The 23,036-nt window shown below is 33.9% G+C and overlaps 3 protein-coding genes and 1 pseudogene across 5 annotated transcripts; 2 read left to right on the top strand and 2 right to left on the bottom strand.

Moving 5' to 3' along the window:
- Positions 1–444: 444 nt before the first annotated feature.
- LOC114419610 (uncharacterized protein At4g18490-like) lies at positions 445–10,015 on the bottom strand. Of its 2 annotated transcripts, none has more exons than XM_028385330.1 (17): positions 9,826–10,015; positions 9,658–9,737; positions 8,829–8,926; positions 7,998–8,124; positions 7,452–7,634; positions 6,426–7,319; positions 6,081–6,269; positions 5,868–6,005; positions 5,580–5,717; positions 4,730–4,924; positions 4,464–4,641; positions 4,025–4,092; positions 3,888–3,924; positions 3,528–3,689; positions 2,293–2,403; positions 2,135–2,200; positions 445–1,333 (listed from the first exon to the last, which is right to left on the bottom strand). In XM_028385330.1, the coding sequence occupies exons 3-16, from the start codon at positions 8,887–8,889 to the stop codon at positions 2,144–2,146; spliced, it is 2,538 nt and encodes an 845-aa protein (XP_028241131.1). In that variant the 5' UTR covers positions 8,890–8,926; positions 9,658–9,737; positions 9,826–10,015; the 3' UTR covers positions 445–1,333; positions 2,135–2,143. The 2 variants fall into 2 exon arrangements, with proteins under 2 accessions (XP_028241131.1, XP_028241130.1); XM_028385329.1 differs by lacking the exon at positions 445–1,333 and adding an exon at positions 1,392–1,735.
- A 1,660-nt stretch (positions 10,016–11,675) lies between these two features.
- LOC114419609 (dolichol-phosphate mannosyltransferase subunit 1-like) lies at positions 11,676–15,627 on the top strand. Of its 2 annotated transcripts, none has more exons than XM_028385328.1 (9): positions 11,676–11,789; positions 12,345–12,455; positions 12,777–12,876; positions 13,010–13,043; positions 13,109–13,185; positions 13,638–13,663; positions 13,743–13,907; positions 14,002–14,116; positions 15,202–15,306. In XM_028385328.1, the coding sequence occupies exons 2-9, from the start codon at positions 12,346–12,348 to the stop codon at positions 15,304–15,306; spliced, it is 732 nt and encodes a 243-aa protein (XP_028241129.1). In that variant the 5' UTR covers positions 11,676–11,789; position 12,345. The 2 variants fall into 2 exon arrangements, with proteins under 2 accessions (XP_028241129.1, XP_028241128.1); XM_028385327.1 differs by having other exon boundaries at positions 11,700–11,789; positions 12,297–12,455; positions 15,202–15,627.
- Positions 15,628–16,509: 882 nt separating this feature from the next.
- Positions 16,510–19,009, top strand: LOC114419607 (magnesium-chelatase subunit ChlI, chloroplastic-like). The gene is made up of 3 exons (XM_028385325.1): positions 16,510–16,784; positions 16,888–16,982; positions 17,758–19,009. The coding sequence occupies exons 1-3, from the start codon at positions 16,688–16,690 to the stop codon at positions 18,808–18,810; spliced, it is 1,245 nt and encodes a 414-aa protein (XP_028241126.1). The 5' UTR covers positions 16,510–16,687; the 3' UTR covers positions 18,811–19,009.
- Positions 19,010–19,283: 274 nt separating this feature from the next.
- Positions 19,284–22,973, bottom strand: LOC114419608 (annotated as a pseudogene).
- Positions 22,974–23,036: the final 63 nt, after the last annotated feature.

Genomic DNA, 23,036 nt, shown 5'->3' with positions numbered 1-23,036 from the left:
TTGTGAAAGGATTCTTTTTTATTTCCATTATTATAAGTCGTCATTTCATACTAGCAAAATTTAAACACACATAGTAGATCTAACTTCTCTCCCTAGCTTGTCCTCCACTAATAGTTGTTTTCACCATAACAGGCCAAATGAGTCTTGAAATTATGAATAATTGTCATTTTAGTTCTTGAAATTAATCACTGTAGCCTTTGTTTAAATAGTTCTTTTTTTTTAATAAGCAAAAAATTAATAAAATATTTTGCTTATAAAAAAAGTTTAATATTTTCCCCCTAAACTTCGTAAGATTAATTTCTGCTTTAGTTTTTAAACTTTTTTTAAGTGATATTGATCTCTTAATTTTTTTCATCCTTATTTTAAGGGACTAAAAGTAAGGATGAAAAATATTTGAAGGGATGTTGACTAATAACAAAAAAAAAAGTTTAAGAACTAAAAAAATAATAAATCCTAAAAAAATTATTAAGACAAAAACTGCAGTGATTAATTTCAAGAACTAAAATAATAATTTTAAAATCTCAAGAACCAAATTAACTGAAATTTGTAGTTTTTAAGACTTAATTTAGCGTATTATTCACTGCTTCGAAGTGATGGTGTGCATCTGGACCTCCTGGACTCACTCGACTGGGTCGGTAGTAATGGCTTCCTGTTGCATTGCTGTTTCTGAACCCAATGCTGTAAGAGACCTTAACACTTTTCTTGGCTAGGCTGCTGCCTTCTGATTCTGGATAAAGGTAGTGCTTGATAGTACTAAAGAAGAGGGGGCTAGGGGGGAAATGAGAAGAAAATGGATCGTGATTCCTCAGGGGGCGAGTCTCGGACAAGGAGAATGAAAGCAACAGGAGTAAGGTGCAGAAACAGAAACTCAGTTTCGCCATTTTCCTTTCAAGATTTTGAAAAATGATAGACAGATTTTGTTATATCCTAGCTAAGAGGTAACATGCATATATATAGGCATCAGGTGCCCAAAGTCATTATTTTATGTTATAGTAATCCAAGTGGAAGTCCAAGGAGGCAAGGACATAAAAACACTCGTCTGAGTCTGTCGTGCAATTTATTTTTGTATCTATGTGAGCACTTCCTAATCGTCAAAAGCTTTTATTGTCCTTATTGTACGCTAAATACAAATACTCTGTTTGGACAAATGTGCTAAAATAGATACATCTTGGACTTATTAGAGCCGAAAATCGTCGTGTTCAATCCCCAACCACATTATTCAACTCCCCAGTGCCAATCCGTTGCCTAATGAGTGTGTTGCTATGTCGTATACGAAAAAGGAAAGGGCTAGTCTTATCGAGTATCCCCATTTCTCACCCTGTTGCCTTTCGACCTATGAAAGAGTCCCACCGTTAATGATGGCTAATGTGTCGAATTTATTTTGGAGCTAATTAACAAGCATGATTGCTTAGCAGTTTAAATTATGTCTTTTTGTGAAGTAAAATCTAGAGCTAATTAGCATACAGTCATACATGCTTGCTCATTTACTTCTTGGTGATTTGTTTCCTTCTATGTAGGAATGCAAGTTGATGGAATGATTAACCCCCACGCTGAGACAATTCATGGGTTGATTTGTGAATCATAGTTATGCCTTATAGCCCGATAGTTTAGAATTTAGAAACGATTTACATTCAACAAATAGTAGCAACAATCACTGTAAAAAAAAATAGTAGCAGCTAAAATCTGTTTTCATCCGAGATTCTTTCCCCCTTTTCAGCAATTGGAACGACCACGTCTGCAGAAGAAAATCATACAGATGATACGCTTCGTTTTTCTTTGAATTTGGCCATTCATTGTGTCATTGTGCAATAGAGTCCAAATTTTAATTAACCTCATCGTTGGTTCTCAAGACCATAAATCTGACTAGAATTTTCAAAGACATGCAAAAGGCTTAGGTTGAAAAAACTAGTTTCTTTTTTTTTTTTTTTTTTTTTCTTTTTCCTTTTCCCTCTACGTAAAAAATTAGTTGAGTTAACCAATGCATAAGGTAAGACGACAATTAAGGATCAAATGGACTAGAGACATGCATCACAATAGACTTTATACAAATTTAAACCCTTAATAGACCAAACAAAAGACAAATTTCTAATAATTTCTCATTTTAAGGAAAGCAAAGATCTTTATGCATACATACCTTAGCCGATCAAGTTTGAATCCCCTTGGGCATCAACTGGGAAGCAAACTTCTGAACCTTCCGAATGTTCACAAGCGTCAAGGAAATAACCAGCATTAATATGTACTATTTAAATGACTATGAGGAAATGAACAAAAATAAAAAGTGTGGGAGGATATCTCTTCTTCATGAATGGGATGGTTAAGCATCAGCAAGTTATTGTCGTTCACAATGGCTCGAATTAATAATTCTTTTGCTTCCTCGTGCTTCTTTTTCAGCATGTTACAAATCTGCTAGAAATCGCATTTAAAAAGAAATCCACCATTAAAAATCATATAAACATATTCAATTTGAAAACAATTGCAACTTAAAAGTGTATAAAATTACGATTTTGTTAAGAGAGGAGATAATCTGGTTTGCTTGCATATACAATTAAACACAAGAACGGGTAGTTTAGGAACAAGAAATGGCTCTATAAACGAAGATATAAATGTCTTTCCTTGCATGTAGCATGATCAGCCTTAGGCCAACATAGTCATCAGTCCTGATAACATGTATGTTCACAAATTTGAAAATGCAAGATATTACATGCTGTTTTACTTCAGAGAAACAAAAAACCCATCTTTTATTTTCACACACCAATCCTAATTTGGTCCTCAAAATTTGGTATTAAAAATGGGAGCATATCTAGTGGGTACGTGAAAAGAGTTAATTTTAGTCGTACAATCATATATGAATGATTAAGATTTTATGAATTATAATTATAATTAGATCTAATGCTAATAGTCTATTTTAATTATACAGTTGAGATTTGTTGCTCTCATACTCCCATCTCTCATGTGATACACTTACTTCAAAATATCTTATACAGTGCTTAAAATAAAATAAATAACAGTGTCAAAGTAACTAATTTGAGAATGGGTTATTTTGGTGGAACTGGAGTTGAAAGTAAGGGAGATGTTCATCATTCATTCATATACATACATATAAACTGTTTGGACAGATGTAAGCATTATGTAAATTTTCCCCACCCTTTACTTATTCTTTTTTGTTGATTCTGCATTTTTCTGACTGAAATTGGGTTGCTTTTTTTTATTTGTTCACTAACCGTGTGAAGCACAGGTGGACTGTTCTAGTGATACTTTAAACACAGAAAATAGAAAGTGTTTACCTAGTAGCATATTAGCATGTTTCTTCAGTAACCAGACCAACTTCTTGAATTCTATGAAACTGTTTTCATGTCTCAACTCATACCAGATGGCAGAAGGCAACTATTACCAGCAGACTATCTTCTGTTTTTCAATACATGCCTATAGCTTAATATACTTACAGATTTTGATAACCCAGTAAATTGAATAATTTTAAAATAAACACTAACAATTCTATAGATGATAAAAATGTTCAGATCACTCACATCTTCAAGTTCTTTCATATACGCTTCAGCCTTTTCAACATTGCTGTTATCTTCCATGAGTATAGAATCAGGTATTTCCACTTCCGTCACTTTAATTGCTGGTGGACTTGTAAGTCCAGAGGTTGAATGATTGTAGAGTAAATTGTTGGGCATACTCTCTACCTGACTTTCATGGAAGGAAATTTGGATAACATATATATATATATATATATAGAGAGAGAGAGAGAGAGAGAAAATCTAGTATTGACAATTATCACACTTAAATATCCCCAAGTCTGCTTGTGTTTATTAGTAAACAGTACTCATCAAAATATATGACAAAACATCAGATATAATAATCCCCAAGCTTTGATTATGTACCTCTCCAACAAATTCTTCTGAAGATTCTTTAGAATTTCTGCAGTTAAGAATTGTTACTTGTCCAGAAGTACCAATATAAGAAACTACAGAATCCATCAAAAAAGAGAAATTAAAGCAATCAATCAGTTCTGCAGGACCTGCTTTTACTAGGAGACTGGGAGATGCGCTTTAGGGGCCTCAACGATTGAAAATCAGCTTCAGAAGCCTGTGGAATTGAGTCTTATAGATGATCAAAGAATTTCTGTAAGATGATTCATTTGAACACAAGGGTACCATATCTTTAGAGTAATATAGTCATGAGGTTCTTTTTATGTTCATCATTTTCTTTTCTTTTTCTTTTCTTTGAAGAAACAAAAAAATTAATTCCAGCTATGTGAATGGATGTGGACCAAGGGTACAAGGGGAAGAATTATGCACCAAAAGTACATAGGAGTCAATAATGACAACATTTGCAGATATGACTCTATAAAAAGAGAAGGTGACAAGTATAGGTCTTGGATTGTGAGTGTCAAATCATTTGAGTGATGATTTTTTCCTTCAATCTTCAAAAGGTAAAAATCTTCGAAAATTTCAAACCTCAGTAGTTTTCCTCTTCAAGAATGGGGTTGAAGGCTTCTGATTGTCACCACTGTCAATAGGATGGTCATTCTTTGATGCTGTAATACCCTGTATGTCCATGCTTTGGCCAGAGCTTACTAAGGAGTTTGTTTCTTTTTGGTTTAAAGTTGTTAGAACCCTGTTAGCTCCAAAGTTCCTGACATAACATAAAATTAATTTAAACGGTCTCTGCATGAAGTTAAAGAGGAAAACAGAAGAAGAAAGTACTACACTTGGCACCAGACCTGGAAGTTTTTAAGCTTGAAAGAGCAGGAGTGATCTTGCAATTTTTAAAAGAAGAAAGTTTATTTCCTTCTATGGAAGCAATCTTTGATTTCTGATAGGACTCCTTGCCTGAAGCTTCAGGTTGAGAATTTGCAGATACCTGGGTAGTAATTCTAGCAGTCTTCTCTGTTAAGCAGGAAGGATTAACTTGAGAACTGCAAAAATCCACAAAGAATGGCAAATTAATGTCCAAATTATGATAATCCTAAAGAACTTCTTTAAAGCTTAAGATCTAACTAAAATATCTCTCTACACCCAAGCATCAATTTCCAGAAATAAACTAAAAGGATGTAAATATTAGAGTCTAATTACATCGAATCAAGAATCTACAGTAAGTGGTCTCTGAAAAGTCTATCATAATCTAAAGATCCAAGCACTGAAGGAAAGAAAAGTTTCATGAACAGAATTAAATTTTAACGAGAAAAATCAGTATATGATCATGGTGAGGACCAAAGCTCTTATCAAAGTCACATTTTTGGATTGTTTTTATCATAGTGGTAAAAGACCATGCCTAGAAATAACAAAATTAAGAACCACATAAAAAAAAAACTTTAGGGAATGAGACACAAATACTTGTAAAGATGCATCTTCATTCTTCCATCAACTAACTCTTCAATATTTATTGATCTCATTCTTCGTTAATTTCTCTCACTCAATCCAAGACATCTAATATAGCTGAATTGTCATAATTGTTCAAGTGAAACTCTTATTTCTTTTGGCCATATCTAGAGAAAAACATAGACAAATAACACCAACTAATTCATAGTACTGTAGGTTAGCATAGCCAAAACTCAACAGAAGCTGCCTTACCTTGACATACTAACATCTTTAGTTGACATGCCGATTTCTAGAAACGTGGTCTTGCCTTTATTTACTTCATCAGAAAATGATTTCTTATTTCCAGCCAATTTTCCTGAACATGTTGTAGCATCAGAAACATTGCCCTCCCTGATCATGATCAGAAGTAACAGTCACATTCATTACAAGGAAGTAACAATCTAACTTCTACAAAAATATCATTTATGCAGTTTGTGGAAAAGAGTGACTGTAAAGTAAGAAGCTTCTAGTTTTACAGAAGTCCAGGAACATATATATTACCTGGTATTTCTACTACTTATAAGATTATCTTTACTACCAAGCAAAGCTGCTGCATCCCTCGTTAATTTGCTGGAATATGTGAGGGAATCACCTACCAATTTGCTTCCAAGTCTTGTATCATTTGACCTGAAGTTCTCCCTGTTGAGAGATATAAATGATCATTCCACCATTGAAAGGCCAATAACTACAATTGTTATCACAACCATAACACACCGTGCTTGAGTGATGGGTCCGAGGAGCATTTCAGCATTTTTTTTGTTGCCAAGGGAGCAACCCTTTGTCCCAACTGTTGATGAAGGTTGTTTTAAAGACCTTTTGCCCTCTGGCGTGCTGAACATATTTGACTGCATATCTTGGAGTTTTTTATCTTTCATCAGCATCATTTTTTCAACTACAGGTTTACTGTATCAAATGAGTGAAAAACATGAAAACCACAATAAAAGAAATAAACCAGCTACCTTACAGAATGACATTTTCAGAAACTCAGCTAATAACAGAAATAAACTACAGACTAACATTCATAAAGACATAATAATAAAAGGATCATAATAATTTGACCTGTTTGCGGGAGCCAAATGACACACTGAAGTTGTATTTTTGTTTTCTCTGTTGCCATTGTCACATGAAATCTTCTTCAAGGCATCAGTTTTATTAATATTTTCACAACTTGTATTCCTCTTTTCTGGCTGTGGGTCATTAGTAACTTCTTGGGTACTGCTACCTAGAGTAATTGGTTCTCCAACACTGCTATCTGACTTAGTGATGTGATGTGGGGAGGAATGCACTAATTGTAAGTCTACACTATCAGATTTCATGTTTGTTGCCTTATCATTAACCTCTTGTATGTCACCCGAAACATTAATTTCTCTTGTTCCAGAAGAAAACATTTTTTTACACTGATATGTTGTCTTATCGTTAACCTCTTGTTTATCTCCTGAAACATTACTGACTCTTGTTCCAGATGAAAAAACATTTGTATGCTGGTCTGAGATAGTGTGCTGGTCTGAATCACTCTGACCTACTGACTGAGAACATGCCATATTGATAACCTGCTCAGATTTTGATTCTGTTAACTTTGTCTTCTCTGGTAAGTCTCTTTCTTGATCAATTTCTTCTGTACTTTTATGTTTATTTGTATCTAAAGTTTGATTCTCCATTGGCATGTCAAGATTCCCAGAGGATGAAATTTTGGAAACAGAACCATCCTGTTTGGAAACTAGATTCCCTGGGATACCAACCATAGTCTCAACCTTCAAAGTTTCCAGCCTCTCTGATGCATGGGATTTCACAGCCGTGCTATCATTAGATGCATGAGCACCTTCATCATCATTGGTTTTAGGCATTTTACCACCTTTATCACTTCCTTCAGTAGTTACTCCCTTTTTTTTTGGGCTACTGTTGGAGGTAGTATCTTCTTTCATGAAGCTTGAATGAAGATTGAAGCTATCCAACCTATGCAAATAACAAGTGCAAAAGTGTGAGAATAGATTTATACCTTCAAATCACTCACTTTCATGCTGCATAAACCAAAAATAACATCTGTGCTTTAATTGATTTTTGCCTCAAATGTTTTCACCCACTTACTCATTAAAATCAAAGCTGAAATTAAACCCATCTTGCTTCCCAGCTTTTGCACCAGATACTTCGCCTTTCTTATCCTTAGACTGGGAATTCTTCTTAGGTGGGCATGTAAAATCAAGATCTGACATGTCCAACTTAAATGATGATATCTTGTCGAATTCACCATCCAGATTAAAATTCATGTCCCTACCAAGGATTATTTGTAACACGTCAAATCAGGAACTACAAACTCGTAAGTCAAAACTGCATTACATAAGCACATATGTATATCCAGGTAATTTGTTCCTTAAATGAAATTCTCTTTTATATAAAACATCACAATCACCACAGATATGCAAAAAGATCAAAATAATGAACATTTAATTTATTATAGCACCCTTCACCAGTATAAGTGCAAAATATTGAACCTGTCAAACTAAAATTATTTTAAAACAGAGAACTGAGAGAAGGATTCAGAATGAAACCAATAACAGCACCCTTGCCAGTTGCCATCCATATTTCACTTAGCATAACCTAAACTCTTAACTTTAGGAAGTTAGGAAGACTTACAGTTTTTCAAAGTCAAATGTCTTCTTCTTGCCTTTAGAAACAGTGTCAAAGCTAAAGTCCATTGCATCATCATCTGCCATTGACATGGATTTCCAGGAGCCAAGAAATTCATTTCCAATTTCATCATCTGTTTGAATTGAAAAATGCAAAGAAATTGATACTTACATAAATCATTATTGTTGTTTTTACCCAACCACGAGAGAAGAAAAAGAGAAAAAAGAAAAGAAAATATTTGGTTCTCCCATGGAGTAGGTGAGAATGCAATCTCAGAAATTTACAAGAAGTTGCAAGACATCTAAGAATCTTGCATATATTTAGGATTAAGGAATGTATCAATAATAAATAAATAAAATACTATCCCTTAAGTATGGTGTGAAGAACTTAGGTCATCTATTCCAGAAATTATTTGACTGCTGAATTCTCTTTTTACTTGTTTGTCTTATAATTTTGTGTTCCCTTCATTTTCCAAGGCAGTTGAAGATAATCTATGGTGAGACTTTCTGCAAGAGTATTTCATTTGGAGAAACCAAAGCCCTGATTTCAATCAGAAATGACATCAACTTCAGGGAAGGATAAGGACTTCACCTAAAAGACTATAACTGTAATAAACTTTTATGCTTCCCTAACTTGTGTGAACCATGAAGATACAGTAATTCCAAAACAGTGCTGACTAGTAAATTCAATAACTAAATGCACTGTCATATGCAATCAATTCCAAGATCATCCATTCTTTCCTCTCATACTGTTACTTGTTTCCATAAAAAGAACTAGAAAGAAACTACTTATAATACTCACTACATCATAAAAGTCAAAATCAATGAAGAGAAAAACCTAGCGATGATTTTTTCTCCTTTGGATCTGAAGCTGAGGATTCCTTGTTCTGTTCTGCCATTCCTTAAGGTCACCAAAGTTTCTGATTCACACCTCAGCTAGGACAAAATTGTCGTATTCAAATTAAAAAGTAGGGAATAAAAATGTTTAACTATAATTCCAACTACCAAGTACCAACACAAACAATACAGATCATTATCTACGATAGATGTTCTAACTTAAGAGATGAAAAAAAAATGTTAGATCAGAAAGACAAGTTCCTTGGTCACTCCGGTGACGAAATACAAAATAATAAGAAACAACGGTATCAAGCATTTGCCGAAATAAGCCACGAGAATACAAATCACTAACAATTAATGAGAATAGAAGAGTAGAGAAAATTACAATAACGGATATCCTACTGAACACTAACTTAGGATGAGTTAAACAAAAGGATTTTCGATGAACCAGCATATGAACCATATTTGAACGTTGTAGATCACTCTAAATCAGAAATTCATTCGCCAATAGATCCTAAAATTGTAATTATGACCAAAAAGATATAGCAGCTGCAGTTTGATATATCTACAATTGTTCCAGTATTCGGCATTAGTTGAAAATAAACGGAGGTATATCTACGATTGTTACAATACAATTCGCTAAAAAGTAAAAAGAAACAGGTCACAAATCAAGTATACACGAATCTATGACTATTCCGATAACATAATTAGTTGAAGCTCATAGATAGCAAATTTAACAAAAGTTTATGGCAATTGAAGCTGAGACACGCAAGAAATTTTGAGATTCGCAATGAGATAACTTCAAAACTGGAAAGAAATGCGTGACTTACAGATCCGAGAAACGCAGTGAACTCGGCGGAAACGGAATCGTAAGATGAAAAGCTTGAGAGAAGGTAGGGATTTGAGATTTCTGCAACCGAATGAATGAGTGTGACGATAGACTGCGATAGAGTTTTAATTTGGTTAAGATGAGAAAAGAAATGAGAGAAAAATTTCACCGTTTGGCTACGAGAAAATGGACATGGCAGCTTTGAGAGCGTCGGAGCGCGAAAGAGGAAACGATAGGAACTTGCAAGTAGGCACTGCTTGCTCGAATTAACGCTTTATATAAGCACTAACGGCTTCTAACTCCAAACTTCAAAAAGGCGGGTAACAAGTAGAAAAGCAAGGAAATGGCTATTATTTGCTAGAGAGAACTAGAGGAGTGAAATTCAATGAATGAAAATAGAAAGATTTAAATATTTATTCAGTCCTTTAGTATTTTTTATTTTTTGTTTTTATAATTTTTTTATAATACTTTAGATATTTTTTTAATGTTTAAAATATTATTTAAAGTTTTTTAAGGATAAGGAAAAAAATTGCAAAGAAGAAAATAAAAAATACTTAATTGTAAAGACAAAACTATATTTAAACCAAAATAAAATAGATGAAAATCAAAATGAGTGAAGGTTCTTTCAAATATTTTCATTGCATTTACTCTTTGATTACTAATGATATGAATTGGGATGTTTCGGTAAAAAAAAAAAAAAAAGAAGTAAAAATGGAACATATTTGATTGAAAAAAAAAGAAGAAAAAAGACATAAAAAGATGAGTGAGTGAAGGTTCTACAAATTTTGAAATTATTTTCATTCTAATCTTCTTTACCAAACAAAGCAAATTAATTTCATATCTCTCCCTTCTACCAATTTCCTCCCTACCAAAACTAGTTATCACAACTTCTTCTCATTTCCGCAACTGAATAAATGAGATTAACAACAAAACAGCTTCAACCGGTTGCTTCTGCGTAAACATACAAAATGGACATGGTTTTATGGCTGAACGTGAGTATTGGACGGATGGACGTGTGTCCAAACACACAAGAAGAAAAAACAAAAAGTGTATATGTTTCAACTTTTACAAAATTAATCATCAGTTTGAGAATATAATATTGTAAAATGAGAGTTTATTTAAGAGTTATTTATTTTATTTTTTAATTTTTTTTATTCCTTTGACATATATTTCTTAATTTTAATTTTAAGTCAACACTTATTATTATATATAAAAATATTCATCTTAATAACTTACTAGGATCAACATAATAGTGAGAGATTTAGGCAATTTAGACGAGGACTCAAGTTTCTTCTTGTGTGGTATATAAAGTATTTATTTATTTTAAAATTTATTCTTTCAAATACATTTTAAAATTTTAATTTGATTTAACAATTACCTAAAACACATTTTTATTGTTCAACTTAAATCATTCTCCTTTTATCTTTTATTAGTATATTTAATTTTCTTAATAATAGAAATTGAAATTGATTTTTTTTTCTTATATTTGCTAAAAAAGATGTTTGAAATTAATAAAAACTTGTTTGGTGGAACTTGAAATAAAGCCCTTCCGAGTAAAGATCTTTCAATTTATTATTTTCATATTTATTTTAAAATTGAATTCAATATTTAAAAAAAAATCAAATTAGTCAAAATAACCCTATATTATAATATAAATTATTCATCATAAATCTAAAATATAATTTTATATTAAAATTTTATTTATTACAAATTTTAATTATTTAAAAAATCAAACTACTTGCTTTTTATTTTATTTATGTGCTTTTTTTAATTGTTCATCTTTTTAATTTATCCTTTTCACTTTTATTTTTAAATTAAATTTCAATATATATATATATATATATAATAATTATCCATAATCAAAATAATCTTACATGACAATATAATTTATACATCATAAACCTAAATATAATTATATATTTAAAAATATTTATTGATCATAAATTTAGTTATATAAAAAATAAACTTTTATGTTCTACTAATTATAATTTAAATACAAATAAAAAAAAAGTTTTTAGTAGCTGACATTGTTTTTGGCCCGTTAATTTCCGAGCAATCGTTCGCCGTCGCTTGAAGCTGCTGCTGCTGCTGCCCTTTGTGAAGTGTTTGTTCTCCGTCATCTCGCGTCGTTAGGTTAGTTCATCTCTGCCACTGTCGTTCCTTTTTATTCTTAATTTCTTTTCTTTAATCACAATTATCCTGTAACGGAATCTGTTCGTGTAGAGTCTGTCATCGAGAAAACCGCTTTCTACGCTTTTAAATTTGTGTTTTTTTTTCTTCAACTGAGTTTTTGGATCTTCTTGAATAAGGTGATCCTTCACCAATTTTTGTTCCTTTCGATGAATTTGAGAGCCGCTATTGGCATTTCTGTCCCTGTACGCATGCGTAGGGATTGCTTTATGTTTTAATATTATTGAGACGGTCTTTTGATTCAATTAATCTCTATTACCGATCGTCGATTTTAGCCAATTGAGATGCCAATTTGATGCCTCTAACAGTGTAATTAATACTTCTCCTCCAAAATAGTAGTATTATAGAAAATGATTAGCATAAGTGTATTAAAAAAGACCTGTTTCTATGTGTGAATATGTTGATTGTTCTGTATTACGTTAATTGGAACTCATATTGTGTATTTGTTAGTTCATTGAACTCACTGCATTGAGTGGATTTGGTACAAGTTGAGTTCAGAATGGATGGGCGACATCAGAAGCAAAAAAACAAGTACAGTATAATTGTTCCTACATATAATGAGCGTCTCAACATTGGTCTCATTGTTTACCTCATCTTCAAGCACCTTGGGTAATTTCTCCTTCTCATGATTATATATGCTCCCTTGTAACAGTTCTTTTTATTCTGTAAAGTATGGATATAATTTATAAGCTAGGTTCTCAATAGTTATTTTATGATTTGGGCAATATAAGCATGTTCCTATGTGTATAATGCAAATAAATAGTAATCATTTTGTAATATATGGCTTTTCTTTTAACCCAATACACAAGAGAGAATTTTAATAAGAAAGTTCCTTTTTTCCTTGCAAAAATTTTAAAAAGCTATCTCTTATGCCGTCTCTATATATGATCAATCATCTTTATGAATACTTCTTTTTGTTGCTCAATTCAGGGATGCTGATTTTGAAATTATTATTGTGGACGATGGGAGTCCTGATGGTACTCAGGATGTTGTAAAACAACTGCAGCAAGTTTATGGAGAAGATCGGATTGTAAGCAGTGACATTTACCAATTAAATTTTCATATAGACACAACAATTCACGCATGATTTAGATTTTATTCTATTTTTTGGGGTCTATCTCACCCCCTTCATATAGAGTAACCCTGCTTATTCCTGGTTTCAGCTGTTAAGAGCACGCCCTAGGAAGTTGGGTTTGGGTATGTACCTTATACTTGTACCAAATGATTTTGATAAACTAGCCTTTGATGCAATTAATTTGCAGGAACTGCTTATATTCATGGCATGAAGCATGCATCTGGAAATTTTGTTGTCATCATGGATGCTGATCTATCTCACCATGTAAGTTATGCTATTCGCATGTAGAGGATAGTTTGAATTTATGAAGAATGATTAAGAGCCTGTTTGTTTTACAATACAATTGTGATTCTCCACACTTTCCCATGCAAAATTACATGGCCCCATTCAGAGCGAAATTTTTTGGGTCTATTTGTTTTACACCAGGAATTAATTCCCCGCACTGTGCACATGTTTCATTTGGATACATAACCCAATCATCTTCAATGGCTTGAAGTCAATTATACCCAACATTAAAAGAAATGGGCCCTTAATCAGCCACAAAGCTCTGTTTCCATCCATATACAAACAGACTGTTAATTTGAAAGGGAATAAAAAGAAGGGTTGGATGAACTTCTTTTTTGGATCTTTAGTTTAGAGAATTTATTAGTTGCATAATCATTTTTTTTTCTTATTTATTTATTTGTCTTTGTCTGATCTATTTATGTCTTCTGCAGCCAAAATATTTGCCAAACTTCATTAGGTAACGAAAGGTTCTAGTGATTTCTTTCTTGTTTTCTTGTTTACCTGCCACAATTTAATCATTCCCTTTCACATTTCAGAAAGCAGTCGGAGACTGGTGCTGATATAGTTACAGGGACTCGTTATGTTAAAGGTGGTGGTGTGCATGGATGGAATCTTATGCGTAAGCTAACTAGCAGGGGGGCAAATGTTCTTGCACAAACACTTTTATGGCCTGGTGTCTCAGATTTGACAGGATCTTTTAGGTATAAAGCTTGATAATTGGTATTAGCAATTTCATGAGTGTTGGTTGCTCCCCTGTTCCCAAGTTTGAAAGTGATGTTTTGTTTTTCTTTGTAGACTTTATAGGAAATCAGTGCTTGAAGATATCATTAGTTGCTGTGTTAGTAAAGGATATGTCTTTCAAATGGAAATGATAGTACGGGCATCCAGAAAAGGGTACCATATTGAAGAGGTACAGTTGTTTAATTCATGATGCTTATAATTAGTATTAACCTGGTTGTTATGTTGATTTTATAGATCTTGAGTTTGATATGTAATAGCATTTATCAGTACAGTGTTTGCCATTTGTATGTATCTTGACTCTTGATGTAACTAGCATAATTTCTTTTGATATAACTTGTACTTTTTGTTCTTAAAAAATGTTGATTGAACAATGAAACATGATTTTTTTTTTTAACTATAGGAGTTATAATTGACTACATCTTACAGATGTTTGTTGGTCAATCCTGGAACTAAGCGTGTTTCCAAATGCATATACACCCTTTTATGTGCCTTCGGTTGGCCTTGGAATTGCTTTAAAGTAGATTCAGTAATGGGTGATGATATGTATATGTTTGTATGTTGAGACAATCAACATGTGTTATCCATGCAGACATGCTAGGTCCATATATTGAATCTAAGTTGTTATGGCTTTGTTATCTGACCTTGTTGTCAAATTACCTATTTAGGTAGGCTATTGGTCTTCCATAGATCACTGAATAATTCATTAGATTGAGTGCATTGTGTGACACTGACATGTAACTAATCATGAAAGATGTATTTGATATTAAGATTGCAAATTTGAGTGACAAGCATACTCGTACAGTCCTGTGCTTTGTATGTAAACTGCTTGAAATGGTAACTGGTTAAACAGTGTCCCTATTCCTTTCCATTGTTCTATCTTTATCTTTGTGGAATCATAATGTTTGCTTGCCATTGGGCACATGCATGACTGCTAGTTGATTACAGAGAAGTTTATATGCATTTATTTAGACAAAAGTATGATGTTCTAAACTTTAATATTTGAATCTAGATATGCATTTAAATCATGTGGGAAATTTGAATGCTAGTTAATTACATTATGTGTTTAATGTGCTTCAGCAGTTTAGCCTCCCCCCCCCCCCCCCCCCACCTTTTTTGTGCTTACTACACCTTTTTACCACCTTCCCGAATACTTGAGTAGATAGCTTAGAGTTCTCAATATAATTATCCTGTTCAATGCTTATCACCCTGTTCATTATTCACTTCATAGCTGACTTAAAATTCAAATGTGTACAGGTCCCAATCACATTTGTTGATAGAGTATTTGGAAGTTCAAAGCTTGGTGGATCAGAGATTGTTGAATACCTAAAGGGCCTAGCTTATCTCTTGGTGACAACATAAAAGGATAAATCATAACAACTCGATATACCTTACATTTTGGGGAAGAAAAAGAGATATAAATTTTGTTGTTCATTTACTTATATATTGAGGACATCAAATTTACTGCTAGAATCTCCGTAACTTTGCCTTTTGAAGTTAGCAGGAAGCATCTGTATGATTCTCTCTGTTTATAACTGTGTGAGGCTTTACAATTTTTGGTTTTGCTGAACTTGTAACTTAAGCTGAGGTCTTCCTACTTTTGTCCCTTTTAGTTCTATTCGCCAAGACGCCAACCAATACTTGACCCCTTAGATGGAAATACAACTTATTGGATCTGTCTCTCTCTCTCTCTCTCTCTCCCCTCTTTTATATTGGAGATCTCTTGAACATGAGAAATTTTTGGGTAAACCTGAACCATAGTGGGGTTTTCAGTGAATACCATGCCACCTTACTTTGGTGGCAGGCAGTGGTCTGATTCCTTTTGATATAATTTGTTCTTAATGCCTACTCTCCATGAATATTATTTTTGTTAATATATTTAAGGGTGGTTTGTTATAAACTTATTGGAAATATTTAAGGGTGGTTTGTTGCAGAGAGAGAGAAAGAAAACATCGATAATAGATGAATTACACCTGTGGGGGTGTTTGGTACAAGAAAAATTATTTTCTTGGAAATCTTAAGCTAAGAATGTTTGTTTTCCATGATTTAATTTTTTAAGAAAAACAATCTCAGAAAATAATGTTTTTTGGGAATTTTTGTTATTACATTTTTGGGAATATAACTTTGAGTTAAAAAAACAAGTTTATTGTGGTAAATATATGATATTACTCTTGTTAAATCATTTAATGTAATAAATAATTAAAGTTTGTGGTAAAAATACTATAAAGTAATTTTTTGAAATGCTAAAATTCATTTAAGAAACTGACATCATGTAAAAAATGTAATGGTGATTATAGATTACACCCAAGTTTTTTTTTTTTTTTTTGGAAGAATGATTACATCCAAGCTTGACCCAGAAAGAAAAGAATTTCAAAATAAAAAGTAATATATTTAATAATTTGAAAAAAATTCTATCAAATCAAATTTCATTCCACTTTAAAATGAGCAGGTCAGTGTTGGAATCATTTGTTTTAACCAGCAAATGGTCCATCATAGCATATTTTTAAAATACGACAAATGCAAGATATTGAGTACTTAAGAAGTGAGTCGCCATACCAAAAGCAGGAAGGAGAGATGAGAAAAAGATACGACCAAAACAGTGAAATCTCAAATCTTCCTTCAACTTATCCTTAGCCTAGTCTCACTCTCACATGCCAAAGCCAAACTCTTGTCCCGTGTACGTGTAAAAAGAAAAAAACAACTTCGATAAATAACAACACAAAGGAAGAAACAAATAAAAAGAATGGCGTCCATGTTTGGCACATCTTCAATTGCCTTCCTCTCTTCACGATACCACTCTTCCCAATCCCTTGCCACCAATTCTCCCTCTCTAACCACAGGTACATTACAACAATTAACATCGTCTCATCTCATCTGAACCTTTGTTTTTTTTGGGTGTAATTGTGAGCTGAATGATTATTTATTTTATTTGTGGCTTTGCAGTGCAGGTATTTGGGCGCAAGTTTTGCGGAGGAAATGGATTTCACGGCGTCAAGGTTACAAGTGTTGTTGCCACTCAACTTAACTCTGCACAACAGGTATGTTAGTAAAGCATGAGTTGAGGACATAATTTTGGGACCATATTAGAGAGATATTTTGTTCCTATTGTATTTGCACATACAGTAGGGTGTGATTGGATAGGGATGAAATGTCATGTGATGAAAACTGAAAAAGATTAGGGCTTATATTGTAGTGTTCAAATACCTTGACACACTTTTGGGTTTTACTCGGCCATTTTTGCTCGTTATTCCTTTTTTTTTTTTTTATTGACCCGTGGGAATTAAAGACGGTGCCAGGGGATTTATAACAACTTACCCACCCTTGCTCAATCAACTAAGTCAGACCACCTTGACTTTGTTCATCATTCTTAACCTTACTAATATAAAAAAAATGAATTTAATTAGAATGAATAATCAGTGTAAAGGTTTTTTACATTATTATTTAATTAATTATGGATTGTCTTGTCGTATATAGGGAGATTGTTGAATTTTGTAATGATTACTTTAAAAGTTATATAATTGATTGACAATGTAAAAAATCTTAACACTAACTTGTATCAAAATTAAACTGACAAGGGGGGTTGGGTCTAGCATAAGGGACTAGTTCCTCACAATATGTCGAACCAAGGTTTGAATCTCTACTAAGAGGTGTCCTAATTTAGTGTAACAATGTTTCCAGTCCGAATAGGATTACCTTCAAAGAAAGAAACATGTGGGGAAAAAATTGAACTCATCAAATTTGGCACTTGTAACTTTTGTTTTTGGTTTTTATGTTTCCCATTTTGATAACATTTCTACTCTAAACTTAATCCAGGCTCAGAAGATTGCTTTTAACGAGAGCCAGAGGCCGGTGTACCCATTTTCTGCTATAGTGGGACAGGATGAGATGAAGCTTTGCCTTCTCCTAAATGTAATTGATCCCAAGATTGGAGGTGTAATGATCATGGGGGACAGAGGAACGGGGAAATCTACAACTGTTAGATCATTGGTAGATTTGCTTCCTGAAATCAAGGTTGTTGCTGGTGACCCATATAATTCAGACCCAGAGGATCCAGAATTCATGGGTGTTGAAGTGAGAGAGCGTGTGATAAAAGGAGAGCAGCTTCAGGTTGTCTTCTCCAAAATTAACATGGTGGATTTGCCATTGGGAGCTACAGAAGATAGAGTCTGCGGGACAATTGACATTGAGAAGGCCCTCACTGAGGGTGTAAAGGCATTTGAGCCAGGTCTACTGGCTAAAGCTAATAGGGGAATTCTGTATGTTGATGAAGTTAACCTTTTGGATGATCACTTAGTTGATGTATTGTTGGATTCTGCTGCATCAGGTTGGAACACGGTGGAGAGAGAGGGTATTTCGATCTCACATCCTGCTAGGTTTATCCTAATTGGTTCAGGCAACCCTGAAGAAGGGGAGCTCAGGCCACAACTGCTGGATAGGTTTGGAATGCATGCTCAAGTAGGGACTGTGAGGGATGCTGAGCTAAGAGTGAAGATTGTGGAGGAGAGAGCTCGTTTTGACAAAAATCCGAAGGTTTTCCGGGATTCTTACAAGGCAGAGCAAGAAAAGCTCCAGCAACAAATTGCCTCAGCAAGGAGTTTTCTTTCTTCTGTTCAAATTGATCGTGATCTCAAGGTAAAGATCTCCAAGGTATGTGCAGAGTTGAATGTGGACGGATTAAGAGGAGACATAGTAACAAACAGAGCTGCAAAAGCTCTTGCTGCCCTCAAGGGAAGAGACAAAGTAAGTGCAGAGGATATTGCTACTGTCATCCCTAACTGCTTGAGGCACCGTCTTCGAAAGGATCCCTTGGAGTCAATAGATTCAGGTCTACTTGTCCTAGAGAAATTTTACGAGGTTTTCAGATGAACATGGTATAACATGTTCTGTCTACTACTCTTGTATTTGTTCAATATTTTGCCACTTCATCTTTTACATTTTTGTCTTTTTCTGTGGGGATTTTCATTTTCCTTGAAATTAACATGAGGAAGATTCAGAAATCCCGTGTATAAACGAAAATTTCTGGCCTTTTGCATTATACGGTTTCAGGATCTATATTTCTTCTGAATCTGTAATCTAACAGATGGTACTTCCCTTTAATTTCTAAACCAAAACGGTTATTTACGAGGGAAATCACATCAGCTTGGGAGGCCTCAATAAAAGAACTGAACATTCAAAATAAATTTTGGTTCCTTTATTATCTTTGGAAAAAAACTAGTATTTTGCTAAATATTAACATTAGGAAATGATTTGTCCACTCATCTAAGCTAAATATATTACACACCAAAATAAATTACCTTACAAGATATTTTTTAATATACATGCTAAATGAAACACGCCTGTCACACTGAATGTTTCCCTTGTACTATTGTATGGTACATACAGACAAGCATCTATATATAAGATGCTTTGCCAACAGCATCATATATAAGATGACTAGAATTGCAGGAAGACAATTCTGTTAAACTAAAAATCACAAAATGAACTACTTTATTCAAGTAGTCCTTCCTACACTCAGCGGTATTCATGTTACTACTTAATAGTCACTAACTAGTCAGCAAATGCTTCTAGGACTTGTTGACACTCTTTTGAGTGATTCAATGTCTGCAACTCTCTAAACTTTGCGATGGCATTCAATAAGTAGGAATATGAATTCCAAGGGATGGGATAGTACCCTCTTCCTTTTTCAGTAAATATAAACACTTTCTATGGATTCTAGAACTCTGGTTGTTACAAGTTTTTTTGCACAATGAAGAACAAGAACAAGTATCAAGGAAAAAATACAATAAATATTGAACTCAAGGTATTATAGTATCCTTGGATACATCCTGTGGAAGCTTGAATTTAGGATTCTGCTCCACGAAAGCTGGCAGCCGTTGGTACACAACTGATGCAACCTAATCAAGATCCCAGCAGTTAAACCCCATATGATATATTTTTTATGCCCGATGCCATAGTCAAAGAAATGCAACAAGTACTTCTCTCCCATCCACTCCCTCTCATCCTGCCTCCGATTTTTATCCTGGTTAAAGTAATGACATCAGACACAAGAAATCAAGAAGACAACATGAGATAAAAATAGAAATAAGCATGGACCTTGAGAAACATTTCCAAAGGTGCATCAAATACTGCTTCCACTTCAGCTGGATTTAGAACAGGTTTGAATGCTTTCTTGTCATGAAGTATGCCAATGACCGGAACTACTCTAAGGAGGTGCTGCAAATCAACCAGTGATAGGTTAAAAGTACTGTAGTGAAATTTCCCTTTCTATCCTTATAAAATGAAGCAGATGTGAAATAGACTAACAAAAAGGTGTCCAAACTATCTAACATCTGGGAGTTTAAACATCAACATCATTAATGCAAACGAGATGCTTGACATGGCTAGAGTGTATTTATTTAGTTTTAATTATAGAAGAGTGTACAGTTTTGAATCTCTGGTGATGATTATCCATCAAATAAATTTCCAATCATTTCCTCAAATTGATCCTTCGTATGCCAATTATTGCTAATAAGAGCTTATTTCCATGCAACGTTGGTCAAAGAAAATATTATTACATTATTGAAACTATTCAACATTTAGTAATGCTATTATTGTCATTAATGAACATAGTGTCACTCAAATAGGCAACATATGCACTTCTACTCCTGTTTGTCCTGAGCACGAATAATCTCTACTGTTAGTTAATATGTATAAAGTCTTCCTACTTGTCAAACTATCGTCTAAGATTAAAGAATAAGAAGTTAGGAACTAATAAGCCTATGTTTGGAAATCCATCCGTTGGAGGTTCAATGTTCGTTCAAAGAAGGATCTCTTCAGTGTCTTTTGAGTTGAACATAAGTTAACATGGGTTGGAATGTTTTTCCAAACATACAATAAGACAATGAAGAGCCCTCAGCATTTTGTTATAGCTTTAGCTTAGAGGCTGTGGAGGCATACAAAATCTTTACCCAGTTCAATGATCTGCAATGATACTTTCAGTCTTTCACAATTAGTAGCACTCTATTTTAGCAATTTTCTTCAATGGGGAACAAGGGCCAAAACGAATCACTCAATGTAACATTTCTTAGTTCCTTACGTTCATAAATATAAATCGTTAAGAAAGCTTATCAATTTGTCCTTCTCAGATACAAATCCCTAAAAACAAGGAATGGGACACAACTCTGGGTTATAACCCTTAAACTATTAACAAAGGGTATTTATCTGATTGCTGGGATCAGACCCATTCCTCACAACATTATGTTATATAGATATGTACAGTTAACAAAAGAATAAGCCCCCAAAACAACATCCCTCAATACCTCAACTGCACTTCACTTTTTGAGGAAAGTGAATTTGAGTTTATTAAAGGATTTAGAAGAAATGCAATGAATTCAGAAATCATAACCCCCCTCTCTCATTTTCTCACAGCATAACCACTTACTCCCCTCATAGCATGCAATCCCCTCCATTATGGTATAAGAAATCATGATTCAAAAGAATGCTTCAAAAACAAATTAGACAATTTGAGTTTCACAGTCACAGACCACCCAAATCAACATCTTCCGGCACAGAAGCATGTCACAAACCAACCATCACAGAAATCATCTTTAATTCTTTATAAGTGTGCAAATTTAACATCAAAATTCCTAATCACAAATAATTTCAGAAAACTCAATTTTGATTTCACCCACAAGCAAGCCAGGACAGAGATCCATCTAAAGGAGATATAAGGTTGGCTTGATGGTTGGGAGGGGGGGGGGGCTTAAGGGTGAAGGAAGAAGGAAGGGGGGGGGAGAGGTTTGGGTTCGAATCCCCTATTGATATTTCTAACAAGACTAACAAATTAATATTTGCTAATAAAAAAAAATAGAGATCCATCTAAAGTCATACTAATTACTCAAGCTAGTGAAAAATATCAAACAGAACACATAATACCTTAGACAAGAATGGTTCAAGTACGTAACAACATTGACAAGTTCCGGGTCCAACCCAATCTCCTCCTTTGCCTCTCTTTTTGCAGTGTCCCCATCATCCTTATCCCCCTCCTTTGCTTTCCCACCAGGCAATGCCACTTCACCTGAAAAAATAACATACATAACACACAATTCCCTCTTAATTCCCACAACCTAAATTCCAACTATTTCTTTTTTTAAAAAAAAAAACTTTTCAACCTCATGAAAAGAAAAGAAAAATGATAGAAACTCAGTTGATAATACAAACTCTCAACACAACCCTCAGTTCATACACTCTTAATTCCCATATCCTAAATTGCAATTTATTGAAAAAATTAGCAACTTTTCAACATCATGAAAAGACAAAAGATTGAAACTCAGTTAATAATACTAACTCTCAACACAACCCTCAGTTCATTCCCTCTTAATTCCCATATCCTAAACTGCAATTATTAAAACAAAACAAAAAACAAAATTTCACCATAAGGTGGTTTGGTGGTTGGGGGGAGGGACATAAGGATTGGAGTGATAAGAAAGTTATGAATCCCCTACTAACACAACATACTAAAAAAAACTATTTTTCACCATTATGAAAAGACAAAAGAATGTAAAGATTGAACTCATTTTGTACTGACCCGAGTGAGTAGAGAGCTTGGAAGAGCGCTTAGTGAGAATGACCCTTAGATCCCCATCATCCCCTTCGAAGAGGCAGATCAAAACAGCTGCTTTTTTGGGTCTGAATTTCTCTGGGTTTTGATCAATTGGGGTGGCAGATTCTTGAAACCCCACCTGAGAAACAACCTTGCCACCACTCTCTTCGATGCTCTGCTCCACAATATCTTCGGGGAAAGACAGTGCCTTGTACTGGCGAAGGTGCTGCGCCAACGCCAAGAGCCTCCGAGATCCTCCAATGCTGCTGGCGTTGGAAGAAGAATCCATGAATTTGGTGATGGAAGAAGATGCTCTGGGTGATAAGGATCTTGTCGTTGGTAATGTTCTCAGAATGCAAATCATGTGTGACAGTAAAAAAAACCCACCAACGACCGAAACCTGTGTCAGTTATACTGTGTCTTAAACTCTGTCTTAAACTATGTATGTATTTTTTTTATAAGAAATTAATGAAAGTTGAACTCGAAATCTGTGTCTAGCATGAATTAATAA

Source organism: Glycine soja, chromosome 7, assembly GCF_004193775.1.
Source record: "Glycine soja cultivar W05 chromosome 7, ASM419377v2, whole genome shotgun sequence".
In the NCBI taxonomy this organism is placed as follows: domain Eukaryota; kingdom Viridiplantae; phylum Streptophyta; class Magnoliopsida; order Fabales; family Fabaceae; genus Glycine; species Glycine soja.
This window is presented reverse-complemented; position numbering and strand designations above follow the sequence as displayed.